Source organism: Eretmochelys imbricata, chromosome 1 (assembly GCF_965152235.1).
Source record: "Eretmochelys imbricata isolate rEreImb1 chromosome 1, rEreImb1.hap1, whole genome shotgun sequence".
Classification (NCBI taxonomy): domain Eukaryota; kingdom Metazoa; phylum Chordata; order Testudines; family Cheloniidae; genus Eretmochelys; species Eretmochelys imbricata.
Genome location: NC_135572.1, coordinates 4,446,480 through 4,464,544, shown reverse-complemented (window position 1 = coordinate 4,464,544; position 18,065 = coordinate 4,446,480). Strand labels below are relative to the sequence as shown.

The window sequence follows — 18,065 nt, the reverse complement described above, 5'->3', positions numbered from 1 at the left end:
GTGGCCAAGGACCCAGCAGCTCTCAGCCACTGTGGGTAGAGGGTGGGGCCTTCAGTTAATTTTTGACTATTGCCCGTGATCTGTCCATGACTTGTACTAAAAATAACTGTGACAAAATCTTAACCTTAGGAATGGCTAATCATCTGGTCTACTCTTCATTCCTGTACAAAATTGCATCATGGGCCCAGATAGCCACTCCCTGAGTGAATGCATTCTGGATGCTCTCAAGGGCTGGGGTCATTGCACACCCACTGACCTGGCTGGAAGTGTCTTCCACAGCATCATCTTTTCCTCCCCTATTCCTATCAAATCTGCTGGTTCTACACTTACTGGGGTATCAGCCTCCATCTTGTAAGTCAGCCATTCCCACCATTCCTTCAGGACTTCATCAAAGTGGTTGCAGTCCCTCCACAATATGACCAGAAAGGCCAATTATTGGAAATAATTTCCCTAATATGTTTATTAAGTTTTAGCACAACTAAGTTTCCACACAAGAATTCCTTTATTAGTCCAAAGGGAACTTGGTGTTGATTACACCCAAGTACAATTACAAGCTGATACACACTTATGTGTTATATCCTACAAGAATACATTCATAAGCATTGGCTAAATATTTACCACATTAAGTCCTGAGGTAAATGAGGAAGTGGGAATGCACAAAGAAGAGGGTGCAATAGGGGAGGCCTCCGGGCAATTATATAGTTATCTTAGGTGCATGTACACAAATGGAAGAAGCCAGGGAAACAAGTAGGAAGAATTAGAAGTCCTGGCACAGTAAATATATAATGTGATTGGAATAACAGAGACTTGGTGGAGTAACTCACATGACTGGAGCTCTGTCATGGATGGGTATAAACTTTTCAGGAAGGACCAGTGTGGGAGAAAAGGGGGAGGAGTTGCATGGTATGTAAGAGATCCATATGATTGCTCAGAGCTCCGGTATGAAACTGGAGAAAAACATATTGAGAGTCCTTGGGTTAAGTTTAGAGGCAAGAGCACAAGGGTCATGTCGTGGTGGGCGTCTGCTATAGACCACCGGACCAGGAGAAGGAGGTAGACGAGGCTTTCTTCGGACAACTAACTGAAGTTTCCTGATCACAGGCCCTGGTTCTAATGGGGGACTTCAATCACCCTGATATCTGCTGGGAGAGGAATACAGCAACACACAATCAACCCAGGAAGTTTTTGGAGACTGTTGGGGACAACTTCCTGGTGCAAGTGCTGGAAGAAACAATTAGGGGCTGTGCTCCTCTTGACCTGCTGCTCACAAACAGGGAAGAATTGGTAGGGGAAGTAGAAGTGGGTGGCAACCTGGGCAGCAGTGACCATGAGGTGGTCGAGTTCAGGATTCTTATAAAAGGAAGAAAGGGGAGTAGAAAAATATGGACCCTGGACTTCAGAAAAGCAGACTTTGACTGCCTTAGGGAACTGATGGGCAGGATCCCCTGGGAAGCTAATACGAGGGGGAAAGGAGTCCAGGAGAGCTGGCTGTATTTTAAAGAAGCCTTATTGAGGGTGCAGGAACAAACCTTTCTGATGTGCAGAAAGAATAGCAAATATGACAGGCCACTAGCTTGGCTTAACAGTGAAATCTTAGCTGAGCTTAAACACAAAAAGGAAGATTACAAGAAGTGGAAACCTGGAAAGATGACAAGGGAGGTGATTAAAATTGCTCTAGCATGCTAGGGTGTAATCAGGGAGGCCAAAACACAATTGGAGTTGCTGCTAGCAAGGGATGTGAAGGGTAACAAGAAGGGTTTCTATAGGTATGTTTCAGAGTAACAGCCGTGTTAGTCTGTATTCGCAAAAAGAAAAGGAGTACTTGTGGCACCTTAGAGACTAACCAATGTATTTGAGCATGAGCTTTCGTGAGCTACAGCTCACTTCATCAGATGCATACCGTGGAAACTGCAGCAGACTTTATATATACACAGAGAATATGAAACAATACCTCCTCCCACCCCACTGTCCTGCTGGTAATAGCTTATCTAAAGTAATCGTCAGGTTAGGCCATTTCCAGCACAAATCCAGGTATGTTAGCATCAAGAAAGTCAGCGAAAGTGTGGGACCCCTATTGAATGGGGGAGGCAACCTAGTGACATATGATGTGGAAAAAGCTGAAGTACTCAATGCTTTTTTTGCCTCAGTCTTCACAGACAAAATCATCACACAGACTACTGTATTGGGCAACACAGTATGCAGAAGTGGTGAGCAGCCCCCAGTGATGAAATAACAGATTAAGGACTATTTAGAAAAGCTGGACATGCACAAGTCCATGGGTTCAGATTTAATGCATCCAAGGGTGCTGAGGGACTTGGCTGATGTGATTTCAGGGCCTTTGGCTGTTATCTTTGAAAACTTGTGGCAATTGGGAAAGGTCCCAGAGGACTGGATAAAGGCAAATGTAGTGCCCATCTTTAAAAGAGGGAAGAAGGAGAACCCAGAGAACTACAGACCATCAGTCTCACCTCAGTCCCTGGCAAAATCTTGGAGCAGGTCCTCACGTAATCCATTTTAAATCACTTGGAGCAGAGGATGGTGATAAGGAACATTCAACATATATTCACCAACCCTGATTGTCTTCTATGATGAGAGAATTGGCTCTGTGAATATGGGGAAAGCAATAGATGTGATATATCTTGAGTTTAGCAAAGCTTTCGATACGGTCTCCCACAGTATTCTTGCCAGCAAGATAAAAAAGTATGGATTGGGTGAATGGACTATAAAGTGATAGAAAACTGGCTAGATTTTTGGGCTCAACTGGTAGTGTTCAATGGCTTGATGTCTAGTTGGCAGTTGATATCTAGCAAAGTGCCCCAGGGGTCGGTGCTGGGGCTGGTTTTGTTCAACATCTTCATTAAGGATCTCGATGATCGGATGGATTGCACCCTCAGCAACTTCATGGATGACACTAAGCTGGGGGGCAGAGATAGACATGCTGGAGGGTAGGGATAGGGTCCAGAGTGACCTAGACAAATTGGAGGATTGTACCAAAAGAAATCTGAGGTTCAACAAGCACAAGTGCAGAGTCCTGCACTTAGGACAGAAGAATCCCAGGCACTGCTACAGGCTGGGGACCAACTGACTAAGGGGCAGTTATGCAAAAAATGACCTGGGGATTATAGTGAATGAGATGATTGATATGAGTCAGCAGTGTGCCCTTGTTGCCAAGAAGGATACCGGCATATTGGGCTGCATTAGTAGAAGCATTGCCAACAGCTTGAGGAAAGCAATTATGCCCCTCTATTTGGCACTGTTGAGGCTACATCTGGAGTATTGTGTCCAGTTGTGGGTACCCCACTACAGAAAGGATGTGGACAAATTGGAAAGAGTCCAGTGGAGGGCAACAACAATTATTAGGGACCTGGCACACCTGACTTATGAGGAGGGGCTGAGGGAACTGGGGTAATTTAGTCTGCAGAAGAGAAGAGGGATGTGGGATTTGATAGCAGACTTCCACTACCTGAAGGGGGGTTCCAAAGAGGATGGAGCTTGGCTGTTCTCCATGGTGGAAGATGACAGAACAAGGAGTAATGGTCTCATTTTGCAGTGGGGGAGGTGTAGGTTGAATATTACGAAAAATTATTTCAGTGGGAGGGTGGTGAAGCATTGTAATGGGTTAACTAGAGAAGTGGTGGAATCTCCATCTTTAGAGATTTTTAAGGCCTGGCTTGACAAAGCCCTGGCTGGGATGATTTAGTTGGTGTTGATCCTGCTTTGAGCAGGGGGTTGGACTGGATGACCTCCTGCGGTCTCTTCCAACCCTAATCTTCTATGAATTTATGATAATGTAAAAGCAACAAGAACATTTTAATATTATTTATTTCTAATTCCATTAAATGACTGTTGTCAATGTCTATATTATGAGTTCAATTAGTTTATTGTTATTAGTCTCTAAAGGCAATGTTTCATCCTTGCTGTCTTCATCAGAAGTAGAATGCTTCTGCTGCTGGTCACACATATCAGCAGTGACCAGTGCAATCATTTCTTTCACCGGTGCAAAATGTTCACAACAGGTTTTGTGTCATTGTCTGTACGCTGTAACATCAAGAGTGTTCTCTAAAAGCTCATCCTGCATCTTGTTGAACTTTTTTTTAATTAAATTCATCTGGGAAAATAGTATTTCAACTGTACATTGCTAAAAGGTAGTGACAGCAACAGCAGAGCAAATATGCCATGTTCCCTATAGTCTGTCTCCAGCAGCATCCGTGTATTTGAGACCTTCAACGCCAAACTTCTCAACTTGGTTGTCATGAGTATGAGGCCTATGCACCATAGGCAAAACTCTCCACTGATGCTCCAACTGTCCAAAGTCTCCATAAAACAATGGAAAAAATGAGATATCAGCCAATAGAGGTCATGCAGAGTAATGCACAGTAGAACGATTTAGTACTGCAAGTGATTCATTCACCTGGATTGGTGGCAATCTCTTTTTCACAAATTCCAACATGAAATCTCTGTAATGGTGCCCCCCATAAGACTCTATGTAAATATACTTATGAATGTATATATGATATAACTAGAATGTGTGTTATGCTACATATGTCAAGTAACATAACTCTGTAAAGTTTATGATCTACTGAATCTATTAATCCTCTTTGTATGCATGTATCATTTTTGTATTCAAAGTTATGAATATTGGCGCATACTTGTTTGATTCTGAGAAGGTTTTAGTGAAGGAGTTGGTCAGATTCCTGAGAAAAGACTATTCTCAGTAAGTGCCCAGCCAAGAAGCCCTTAAGCCAACATTGAACTTGGAGACGCCAATCCACATCTGGGCTTTCCCAGGAATGTGGCTTGGCTGGTAAGGAACTCAGTCATGTGTGGACGTGTGACTTGTCTGGAGACTTCAAAGCTCCATTTTGTAGCTGGACTTTGGATAGAAGAGAGGAGGGAGTCTCCACCCACAAAAGAAAGTCTATTTAAATCCCTGGGAGACCGCTCCATTTTGTCTTCAGCTGGCTAAAGAGAGAGACTTTCCACCCCCAAAGATACTTGAAAGAAACTGGAACAAAGGACAGTAACTATGGGGGGAGGGGGAAGGGTGAGTGATTGCTGGACCCAGACTAGAAGGAGACTAGTCTGTAAAAGAAAGCTTACTGGAACTGGTGAGGTTTTTATCTGTATCGTTTTATTACCATACTAGACATAGACTTGCATGTTTTGTTTTATTTTGCTTGGTAAATCACTTTGTTCTGTCTGTTATTACTTGGAACCACTTAAATCCTACTTTTTGTAGTTAATAAAATTACTTTTTACTTATTAATTAATCCAGAGTATGTATTAATACCTTTGGGTGGGGACAGCTGTGTATATCTCTCTATCAGTGTTGTAGAGGGCAAACAATTCATGAGTTTACCCTGTATAAGCTTTACACAGGGTAAAACAGATTTATTTAGGGTTTGGACCCCGTTGGGCATCTGAGTGTCAAGGACAGGAACACTTTCTAAGTTGCTTTCAATTATGCCTACAGATGTTAGGGGATGTGGTTCAGACCTGGGTCTGGGTTTGCAGCAGGCTAGTGGGTCTGGCTCAAATCAAGCAGGACCCTGAAGTCCTCAGCTGACTGGTCAGGAAAGCAGGAGAAGTCGTAGTCTTGGCACATCAGTTGGCACCCCCCAGGGGGTTTCTGTGATCCAACCCGTCACAATCTCAATACTGACTTTTGACATCTTCCAGCATGGGAAAGGCTGGTGTATATTTTATAAGGTCCAGCTTAAAAGCAATACCAAAATCGACTTCACAAAGCAACAAGTAATTTGACACCAAGATGACATCATAGCTTAATACAGCAAAGTCCAGTTCTCAAAAACACACAGTTTCACAACTCTCACCAAGTCCTCAATTCCTGCAGCAGGTTTCCTGTATTAGCACTTTCCAGTGGAAAATTTTGGTTTATCCTCCAGGCTTCCTGAAGAATTGGATGTACTAAAATCAGGTAAATTTTGCTTACTGGATCACTGTGCATATGATAAAGAAGTTCAGCACTGTAGTTACTTTCCTTGTCTTTAGCTATCTGAAAGAATCCTGTTCACACAGGAACTAATGGAAAGTCACCTAGCATTGGAAAGCTGCACTATCTTCTGGTGGTCCGGAAGGCATGGACAGGCCAAGTGAGAAGGGGATAGGAGTGAGAACTGGTGAGTGACACTAAGCCCTGGACTACACTAGGACTTTAGGTTGAATTTAGCAGCGTTAAATCGATGTAAACCTGCACCTGTCCACACAATGAAGCCCTTTATTTCTACGTAAAGGGCTCTTAAAATCGATTTCCTTACTCCACCCCTGACAAGTGGATTAGCACTTAAATCAGCCTTGCCGGGTTGAATTTGGGGTACTGTGGACACAATTCAATGGTATTGGCCTCCGGGAGCTATCCCAGAGTGCTCCATTGTGACCGCTCTGGACAGCACTCTCAACTCAGATGCACTGGCCAGATAGACAGGAAAAGAACTGCGAACTTTTGAATCTCATTTCCTGTTTGGCCAGCATGGCAAGCTGCAGGTGACCATGCAGAGCTCATCAGCAGAGGTGACCATAATGGAGTCCCAGAATTGCAAAAGAGTTCCAGCATGGACCGAATGGGAGGTACGGGATCTGATCGCTCTATGGGGAGAGGAATCCGTGCTATCAGAACTCCGTTCCTGTTTTTGAAATGCCAAAACCTTTGTCAAAATCTCCCAGGGCAAAAAGGACAGAGGCCATAACAGGGATCCAAAGTAGTGCCGCGTGAAACTTAAGGAGCTGAGGCAAGCCTAACAGAAAACCAGAGAGGCAAACGGCGGCTCCGGGTCAGAGCCCCAAACATGCTGCTTCTATGATGAGCTGCACGACATTTTAGGGGGTTCAGACACCACTATCCCAGCTGTGTTGTTTGACTCCTTCAATGGAGAAGGAGGCAATACAGAAGCAGGTTTTGGGGACGAAGAAGATGACGATGATGATGAGGAGGAGGTTGTAGATAGCTCACAGCAAGCAAGTGGAGAAACCGGTTTTCCCAGCAGCCAGGAACTGTTTCTCACCCTGGACCTGGAGCCAGTACCCCCCGAACCCACCCAAGGCTGCCTCCTGGACCCGGCAGGTGGAGAAGGGACCTCCGGTGAGAGTACCTTTTAAAATACTATACATGGTTTAAAAGCAAGCATGTGAAAGGATTAATTTGCCCTGACATTCGCGGTTCTCCTAGAAGTACTCCCAAAGCCTTTGCAAAAGGTTTCTGGGGAGGGCAGCCTTATTGCGTCCTTCATGGTAGGACACTTTATCACTCCAGGCCAGTAACATGTACTCGGGAATCATTGTACAACAAAACATTGCAGTGTATGTTTGCTGGCGTTCAAACAACATCCATTCTTTATCTCTCTGTGTTATCCTCAGGAGAGTGAGATATCTTCATGGTCTCCTGGTTGAAATAGGGTGCTTTTCTTCAGGGGACATTCAGAGGAGCCCGTTCCTGCTGAGCTGTTTGCCTGAGGCTGAACAGAAATGTTCCCCTCTGTCAGCCACGGGGAGGGGGGAGGGTTGAGGGGGTAGCCACGCGGTGGGGGGAGGCAAAATACGACCTTGTAACGAAAGCACATGTGCTATGTATGTAATGTTAACAGCAAGGTTTATCCTGAAAGAGTGTAGCCACTGTTTTATAAAATGTGTCTTCTTAAATACCGCTGTCCCTTTTTTTTTTCTCCATCAGCTGCATGTGTTTCAATGATCACAGGATCTTCTCCTTCCCAGAGGCTAGTGAAGATTAGAAAGGAAAAAAAAACACACTCGTGATTAAATGTTCTCTGAGCTCATGCTGTCCTCCCACACTGACAGAGCACAGACGAATGTGTGAAGGCAAATAATGTCAGAGTGCAGGAAAGCACAGAATGACCGGGAGGAGAGGTGGCGGGCTGAAGAGAGTAAGTGGCGGGCTGAAGAGAGTAAGTGGTGGGCTGAAGACAGGGCTGAAGCTCAAATGTGACGGCAGCGTGATGAGAGGAGGCAGGATTCAATGCTGAGGCTGCTGGAGGATCAAACCAGTATGCTCCAGTGTATGGTTGAGCTGCAGCAAAGGCAGCTGGAGCACAGACTTCCACTACAGCTCCTGTGTAACCAACCACCCTCCTCCCCAAGTTCCATAGCCTCCACACCCAGACGCCCAAGAACGCGGTGGGGGGGCCACCGCCCAACCAGCCACTCCGCCAAAGAGGATTGCCCCCCATAAAAGAAGGCTGGCATTCAATAAATTTTAAAGTTGTAAACTTTTAAAGTTCTGTGTGGCATTTTCCTTCCCTCCTCCACCACCCCTTCTGGACTACCTTGGTAGTCGTCCCCGTATTTGTGTGATGAATGAATAAAGAATGCATGAATGTGAAGCAACAATGACTTTATTGCCTCTGCAAGTGGTGATGGAAGGGATGAGGGGAGGATGGTTAGCTTACAGGGAAGTAGAGTGAATCAAGGGGCGGGGGGTTTCATCAAGGAGAAACAAAGAGAACTTTCACACTGTAGCCTGGCCAGTCATGAAACTGGTTTTCAAAGCTTCTCTGATGCACACCGCGCCCTCCTGTGATCTTCTAACCACCCTGGTGTCTGGCTGCGCGTAACCAGCAGCCAGGTGATTTGCCTCAACCTCCCACCCTGCCATAAATGTCTCCCCCTTACTCTCACAGATACTGTGGAGCACAGAGCAAGCAATAATAACAGTGGGAATATTGGTTTTGCTGAGGTCTAAGCGAGTCAGTAAACTGCACCAGCGTGCCTTTAAATGTCCAAATGCACATTCTACCACCATTCTGCACTTGCTCAGCCTGTAGTTGAACAGCTCCTGACTACTGTCCAGGCTGCCTGTGTATGGCTTCATGAGCCATGACATTAAGGGGTAGGCTGGGTCCCCAAGGATAAATATAGACATTTCAAAGTCCCTAACAGTTATTTTCTGATCTGGGAATAAAGTCCCTTCCTGCAGCTTTTGAAACAGACCAGAGTTCCTGAAGATGCGAGCGTCATGTACCTTTCCCGGCCATCCCACGCTGATGTTGGTGAAACGTCCCTTGTGATCTACCAGAGCTTGCAGCACAATTGAAAAGTACCCCTTGCGGTTTATGTACTCGGCGGCTTGGTGCTCCGGTGCCAAGATAGGGATATGGGTTCCGTCTATGGCCTCACCACATTTAGGGAATCCCATTGCAGCAAAGCCATCCACTATGACCTGAACATTTCCCAGGGTCACTGCCCTTGATATCAGCAGATCTTTGATTGCGTGGGCTACTTGCATCACAGCAGCCCCAACAGTAGATTTGCCCACTCCAAATTGATTCCCAACTGACCGGTAGCTGTCTGGCATTGCAAGCTTCCACAGGGCTATCGCCACTCGCTTCTCAACTGTGAGGGCTGCTCTCATCTTGGTATTCATGCGCTTCAGGGCAGGGGAAAGCAAGTCACAAAGTTCCATGAAAGTGCCCTTACGCATGCGAAAGTTTTGCAGCCACTGGAAATCGTCCCAGACCTGCAACACTATGCGGTCCCACCAGTCTGTGCTTGTTTCCCGATCCCAGAATCGGCGTTCCACAGCATGAACCTGCCCCATTAGCACCATGATGCATGCACTGGCAGGGCCCATGCTTTCAGAGAAATCTGTGTCCATGTCCTGATCACTCACGTGACCACGCTGACGTCGCCTCCTTGCCCGGTATCGCTCTGCCAGGTTCTGGTGCTGCATATACTGCTGGATAATGTGTGTGGTGTTTAATGTGCTCCTAATTGCCAAAGTGAGCTGAGCAGCCTCCATGCTTGCCTTGGTATGGGGTCCACGCAGAAAAAAGGCGCGGAGCGATTGTCTGCCGTCTGACGACACGGCTTACAGGGTTGGCTTCAGGGAGCTAAAATCAACAAAGGGGGTGGCTTTACTTCAAGGATTATTTCAGGCAGGACTTCACGGAGGGTTCCAATAAGAAATGATGCACCTAAGTTATTGTTCTTATTGGAACAAGGTTAGTCTGGCCTCTGATTGATACATGGCTAGATTTACCTCACTGCAGCTTCTCTGTGAGTGACTGCAGTGTGACCTAGAGGAATGAGTCCCCTAGACAGGGGACGGGGGGAAGCAAATGAGTACAAAACAAATCTGGTCTATTTCTTGTTTTGATCCACTCCATCTATCTTTTACGTCTTTGGCTGGCAGCAGACGGTGCAGAAGGACTGCATGCCATCCACATCTCAGGGCTGCTCGGCAGAAGATGGTACAGTACGACTGCTAGCAATCCATATCGCATGCCTGCTCACCATAAGACGATTCAATAGGACTGACTGCAGGACTAAAGAGAATGATCTGGTCAAGTCACTCCAAATTTAGTCCCTGCGCCCATGTCTGCCCAGGCGCTCCTGGCCGACGTGGCCAGGAGCACCTCGGACATGACGATGGCGGCTAGCAGTCCTATTGCACCGTCTGCTGCCAGAAGGCAATGGATTGATGCTGCTGTGTAGCAATGCAGTACCACGTCTGCCAGCACCCAGGATATATACGGTGACGGTTACCTGAGCAGGCTCCATGCTTGCAGTGTTATGGCGTCTGCACAGGTAACTCAGGAAAAAAGGCGCAAAACGATTGTCTACCTTTGCTTTCATGGAGGGAGGGAGGGAGGGAACGGGGGCCTGATGATATGTACCCAGAACCACCCGCGACAATGCTTTAGCCCCATCAGGCATTGGGATCTCAACCCAGAATTCCAATGGGCAGCGGAGACTGCAGGAACTGTGGGATAGCTACCCACAGTGCAACGCTCCGGAAGTCGACGCTAGCCTCGGTCCTGTGGAAGCGCTCCGCCGAGTTAATGCACTTAGAGCATTTTCTGTGGGGACACACACACTCGAATATATAAAACCGATTTCTAAAATAAAGACTTCTATAAATTCGACCTAATTCCGTAGTGTAGACATACCCTAAAAGGTATCAGGTGACGTTCAGGGACAGGGAACTCAGCAACAGAGAAAGCAGTGCTTGGTGATGATGTGATAAGACATTAGATGTGAGGAACTTCTCTGACTGTGAAATTCCACAATGCTATGCTGATCCAAATGGGGACAGAGCAGCCTTGATTGACAAGGAGATATCCTTCCCCCTCTTGTCACACAGGCTTAAAGTTAGTGGCCCAAAGTTATCACTTTCTGCGGATGTATTCGCCCACTTTGTCACGAAGCTCTTTGGTTTTGACCCCGTAAAAGATAGGGTTGAGCATGGGGGGGACGAGGAAGTAGAGGTTGGCCAAAATGATGTGAACATGCGGAGCGATGCCCTCACTGAACCGGTGTGTCAGAGAGGAGAAGAGCGAGGGAGTATAAGATGTCAGTATCACACAGATGTGGGCTGTGCAGGTGCTGAGGGCTTTCTGGTGGGCTCTCTTGGAGGAGATTCTGAGGAGAGCCCTGATGATTAGACCATAGGACAAGGCAATGAGCATAAGGTCTAACCCACTGACTACAAATGTTATCACCAAACCGTACATCCAGTTGACTATGATGTCTCCACACGACAACTTCACCACAGCCATGTGGTCGCAGTACGTGTGCGGGATAATGCGGTTGGTACAGAATGGCTGCCTCTTCAGGAGCAGGGGCAGGGGCAAAATGAAGAGAACAGCTCTTATCAAACCCACAAGCCCTAGCTTAGCTACTCGTGTGCTCGTGAGGATAGTGGAGTATCTCAGGGGGTTACATATGGCGACATAGCGATCGAAGGCCATTATTACGAGGACGGCTGAGTGCATAACAGAAGCCGCATGAAAGAAGAACATCTGGGTGAGACAGCCACCCACAGTAATGCTTTTCAAATTGAACCAAAATATACACAGTAACTTTGGTATGACAGAGCTAGACGTGTTGATGTCTGTGAGTGCCAGCATGCAGAGCAACAGGTACATCGGCTTGTGCAGGGTCTGCTCTTTGCTTACAATAAATAGAACCATGAAATTTCCCAAGAGGATGATAATATATAACATAGAGCAAAGGATGGAAATCCAGATGTGGGCATCTTGCAAGCCAGGGATGCCCGTTAGGATGAATGCTGATGGGTCAGAAGGGGTGAGGTTGAAAGATGCCATGAGGTAGTTGAAGCATCAATCAGAATTGCTGAAGATGCCTGTGAAGGGAGAGAAACAGAGATGCACGGGGGGTTACACACTTGATAACAGTACAGTTAATATGAGAAAGGAGGATGAGCAGTGATGTGACAACATTTACAGATGTCACCAGATTATTTCGGTCATTGTCAAGTCCAGAGAAGTCCTTAGAGGGAGATAACCAAGCCAGGTGAATGGGTAGTATGATAGCAGATATATTTTGATGCCAAAAATGGGAACATTTATGCCATTGGAGTGAAAAACTTGAATTTCTCAAACACCTTGCTAGGTTCTAATTTTACTTGTATGAACTCAGGACAAGGACATGGGTATCATCATACACAGCTCTGTGAAACCCTGCTCACAGTGCAAGCATGGGCAGATGCTAAGCAAAACACTGGAATGCAGGAGGAGTGGGATGAATCATTAAAAAAATGCAGAAAATGCAATGCCATGAGATCAGTCACTCAATGTTTCACCCTCCTCTGGACTCCTCTGTGTAATACTGGGCACCCTTCTCACTCAGGGTATTGCAGAGAAAGAGGGGTTCAGGGAAGGGCAACGAGAATGATCAAGGGCCCAGGAAAACAGCCAGTATCAAACGGAGTGTAGTTGGTACTGATCTGATTGTATGATTCTAACTCTCGTACAGAGAAAGGTTTAAAGACTGGTATTGTTACCTTAGTAAGGCAATTAATAAGAGGGGATATGAAATACTGTAAAATAATATACAGACTGGTACAGTGTAGATCCAGAATGTGTTCTCCTGGTCCTCTAACACAAGATCAAGAGGACATTCAGTTAAACCGAAACTTGGCAAATTCAAAACAGAAAAAAAAAGATGCTTTCTTCACTCAGTGCCTAATTAGCCTGAGGAACTCATTACCACAAGAGGTAGTGGAGTCCATGAGATAACTAAGAATCAGGAATGGTTTGGACATTTACATGGATAGTGAGACTATACAGTTACAATAGTTGCAGCAAAATACATATTTTGGAAAGTCTCTAAGCCCACGTGTTTCAGGACACAAGCCAACGTCTAGCTGTTAGGAAGTGTGTCATGGATCAGACCTATGGTCCATGTAGTCCCGTTTCCTTCTCTGACAGTGACAGCCTGAGGTGCTGCAGAAGAAGGTGTAAGAAACCCCTCAGTAGGTGGAAGGGATATGCGTGAATTGACCATCAAGAGGGTGTCACCCTAATGCCTATGCTGGAACAGAGCCAAGTTTCCCCCATGGAAAGTGGCATTATCATGCTGTGTTATGCCTGTGCTCAATAGAATGGACATGAAGGGCACAAGGATCTTGGTATTTAGGGCTACAGGCTTGCATCTCTGTTACTTCCCCTGTTTCTTTTTGTGAGACACTTTCTTGCAGGCTCCCAACTTTGTGTGTGACATATGTTAAAGGTGTTAACTGATAAGTATTAGCAGAGACACATATCACCAACTGAGCTGCTAACCCATCTCATGCCTAAATATTAATGTAGTTTACAGATGACACAAAAATTTGGGGATTGTTAATAATGAAGAGGACAGGGCATGGATTCAGAGCAATCAGGAATGGTTGGTAACCTGGACTGAAACAAACAATATGTGATCAAATATGAACTAACAGCTAATTACTAAGTGATCCATCCCCTGTCGCCCATTCCCAGCTCCTGGCAAACAGAGGCTAGAGACACCATCCCTGACCATCCTGACTAGTAGCCATTGATGGACCGATCCTCCTTGAATTTATCTAGTTCCTTTCTGAACCCTGTTATAGTCTTGGCCTTCACAACATCCTCTGGCAATGAGTTTCACAGGTTGATTGTGTTTTGCGTGAAGAAATACTTCCTTTTAAACCTGCTACCTATGACTACAATAACATAAAGCTACAGAAAGCAGTTTTCATTTAAGATTTCAGCAATACAGAAGTTTTCATATTATGTCACTTAAATTATGGTTGGATAATAAAAGGAAACTATTTTCAAAATGAAAAGAATATTTAGAATCTCAGTTCAATTTATCTCAAATTTAAAAAGAAAAATTTCCAACATTCCTATACTCAGCCTGTGACAGTTCAAGCAGAAGTTGCTGGTTTTTTTTTTCCTCCAAGAAAAAATAAGCCAAGGTTTTCGGAAAGCTATGAGAGTCCTAATTTATAACCTTAAATATGAAGTCACAAATATCCTGGAAGCCCATGTGGAGAAATGGCTCTTGATGGGGGTTATTGTTCAAGATTATTTTTATTACAACACCAACATTTTAGTTCTCCGAAAACACTCAAAATGCTTCTCTAACTCAGCTTTTAAGGAGATTGATTTCCATTCCTTATTATTATTTAAGATTATGGTAGCACCCAAAGAATAGTAACTGGTTCCTAATCAGAGGAAACAGTTCCTATCCTGAAAAAAACACGTTGTTTGATAAGAGAAAAGGGGGAATACAACATATTATTTGTATTACAGTAGTGGCCAGATATTCTGATCAGTATTGCAGTCCTGTTACATTGTGTGCTACAGAACTAAAAGTAGATAGGGTGCCTGGTCGAGAGAGCTTACGGCCTAAGATGAAGAATTTACAAAAAAAAGGGTGGGGAAGGGGGAAGGAGAGTTGTTTTGTTTGTTTTTACTTTATTTGTATTAATACATATTGACTTTTTCCAAATGACCTTCAGCTTAATTATGTAAATGCTGGTGTTAGGAGTTGAGACCGAAACAGGTCTTGGGAAGAGATTTGGAGAAGAGGGTAGCAGTCTTACAGCTTAGTTCAAAGAGGACCATATATCCATAAGAGTCTATGTGGAAGAAAGCAAGATGACATTTGCAGAAGTCTCACATGAGTGGGCAGTCAAGTCTTGCAAAGCTGGGAGCATGGAGGGAGACACTACGAGAGACGGGATCAGATAAGTGAATTGTGAATGTACTTCTTTCTTGTAAGTTTCATCTTCCTCCCCTTTCCTCACACACATTAACTACACTTCCTCCATTCTCATTCTGCAAACCAGCTCTCTTGTTTTTCCCCTTTCCAGCTTTGATTCAATTGTCATTATAACTTTATATGCTGTTTGAAACTTGTCTTCCATACATTATAAGTATATGACTTTCACTTCCTGTCCAGCCCTCACAAAGAAGGGGCAGAATATAAAACTGATAATGCAGAATATAAAACTGATAATGCATAGACTGATTTTCTTCCTATCCTAAAAGTAATACACATTGTTTAGATTGTTTGTGCATTTATTACTATAAAATACTGGTATACTTCTGTCAGTTCTTTTGTATTGATTCTGAGAGAGGTGTAATGATTTTGGGGTCCCTATTTCTTTCATTCTAAGGTGAACTTGTTTTTAAAATGTCTGAGTACAGCCCTCTGCCTGACCCACAACCTCTGGCACTGCACACCTGTCTGTGTGCATGCCATTCCCCACCCACAGAACCCCCAGCGCTGCCAGTTTGTCTGTGTAGACCCTACTCCATGCCCCCATTAACCCCAGCGCTGGCCACTTGCCCATGTAAGTTCTTCACCCCCCAGATTTCCAGCCTCACCACACAGTGATACCCCTTACCCAGGACCAAAACCAGGTATCAGACCCCACAGCAACAGCCACAGAAATACCTCCTCAGATGAGGTGAAACTCAGTGTCTGCCTGCACCGGGGGAAAGGGGGGATCAGCCTGAACAGCCTCCCTGGGGATGAAGGGAACCCCAGCAGCTGCTCAGTCAGTGCGGGGAAGGAGAGATGGACAGATCCGGTGGGAGGGAGAGAGGATGTGGAGCCAGTAACTTCTCCTCAAAATGACACAAAGCTTTACGTATTGCAGCCTGTTAGAAACCCAGACACCGCTTCCTGAGGCTGCTTTTCCATCTTGGCAATTGCTGATGTTACCACAAGGCTGTAGTGGGGCTGCTCATGCGAGGAGGGGTGGTTGGGAGGGGGTGGTGTCAGAGACAGTCTGCGACAGTGTGGTCCACATGCCGTTACTGTCTGAGACACCCCTCTGCCCAGGAGGCCTCTTTACATCTCTTTGGTCTGTGCATTAGACAGAATGTGCATTCTCTATTTCGCCCTGTTCCAGGACTCTGTGCCACTGTGATCCGGATACTGAAGCTGCACCCCCCACCCCCACTGTGCGTTCCTGGGCCTCCCCCGGGGAGATTTCCAACACTGTCTGGTTTCCTCTGAGCCAGATGCGTGCTTTTCTTTTTACTGTCTTTTGGGGCTTCTCGTCCTCTCCAGACGCAGAGGTGCAGGGCACAGAGAGCAGACACCCTCCATCTCTGAAAAAAATTGTTATCCTGATTGTTCTGAACCTCTAAGCCTCGGAGTGTGAGATTCCAGCAACTCTCCGGTCAGTTCTTCTGTGGTCCAAAGGAGCTTACCTGTCCTTAGAGGCCGTGGGACGACTCCAGTTGAAGTCACTGAAGGCTCATGGCTGGTGTAAATCAGGCCATTTATTTAAGTCCCTACACGTGGATTTAGGGTGAACTCCTGGCCGTGTTGGGAGTTTTGCCATTGAACTTAGTGGATCCTGCTCCAAGCTACAAAAATCATGGCTTCCATTCCTGCTACAGAGAGTGCTATTCTGTTAGAATGGTGAAAGAGTCTGAAGGAAACCCCAGTTTGCGTGGCGACTCTCATTGTTATGTCAGGGAGGCCCAGCGTCAATCTGGAATTACCCAGTGAGGGCAGAATGTTAGAGCAGAATCTGGCCAGTGTGTGACCCATTCTTGCTCTAAACCCTCTGATAACGCAGATACCCCCTGAAGAGACTTTGTCTGCACTTCCTAACAGGGCAGCGAAGTTTCTGAATTGAATTGAAAAACTGGAGAGAACCAGATGAAAAAGAGACAGTACCCCCCAAAAAAGCCCACAAAAGCTTATGCTCAAATAAATTTGTTAGTCTCTAAGGTGCCACAAGTCCTCCTGTTCTTTTTGAGGATACAGACTAACACGGCTGCTACTCTGAAACCAAAAAAGAAAGCTACTGAGACAGATAGAAGGACACAGTAAGAGAAAAGGAACTGATCTGAAAATCAATAATTTTGTAGATCCATTGTTACCAGGTACATCCCCTGGTGTTTCTGAAAGTACTAAATAGTAAAAGCTGCCATGCTGGTGAACTCCTGCCCAGGTGTTTTCGGAACTGAACCCTTGCTGAGCCCTTTGTTCTAACTTTAATGCAGAAACAGGCAACTCACCAAAATCCCTCTGAACAGAGAAATGAAATCTTACTGCAACAGGAAGGCAGAGCCCTGAGAATCAGTGTATGAATCTCCCATGTCTGACACTCAGCTACCTTTATGAATCCCCTGTACAGTCCCTGCAGACTCTCAGGTTGGCCAGGACTCCCAAGACTCTGTGAGCAGTGGGAATAGCAGAAAATAGACCCGAGAGAACTACAGCCTGAGAGCCTCCACTGGGAAATGATTCATCAATAACAGAGCCTCGGGTTGTCAGGGCACACAGTCTTGCAGACTTGATAGAGTTGTCCAGCAGTACTGAATCCCCGGAGAGAAAAGGAAGACCCAAAGCTTAGAAAAAACTCATTTATCTATCAGCATTTCCGTGCTGCTGCCCATCATCTGAGAATCTGAGCATAGAATCATAGAATATCAGGGTTGGAAGGGACCCCTGAAGGTCATCTAGTCCAACCCCCTGCTCGAAGCAGGACCAATTCCCAGTTAAATCATCCCAGCCAGGGATTTGTCAAGCCTGACCTTAAAAACCTCTAAGGAAGGAGATTCTACCACCTCCCTAGGTAACGCATTCCAGTGTTTCACCACCCTCTTAGCGAAAAAGTTTTTCCTAATATCCAACCTAAACCTCCCCCACTGCAACTTGAGACCATTACTCCTCGTTCTGTCATCTGCTACCATTGAGAACAGTCTAGAGCCATCCTCTTTGGAACCCCCTTTCAGGTAGTTGAAAGCAGCTATCAAATCCCCCCTCATTCTTCTCTTCTGCAGGCTAAACAATCCCAGCTC

At 45.5% G+C, this 18,065-nt stretch overlaps 1 protein-coding gene across 1 annotated transcript; it reads right to left on the bottom strand.

The window, feature by feature from the left end:
* Positions 1–11,138: 11,138 nt before the first annotated feature.
* LOC144278401 (olfactory receptor 52N4-like) lies at positions 11,139–12,077 on the bottom strand. Its single transcript, XM_077839660.1, has one exon. It carries the CDS (start codon positions 12,075–12,077, stop codon positions 11,139–11,141), a length of 939 nt encoding a protein of 312 aa, XP_077695786.1.
* Between the last annotated feature and the right edge of the window lie 5,988 nt (positions 12,078–18,065).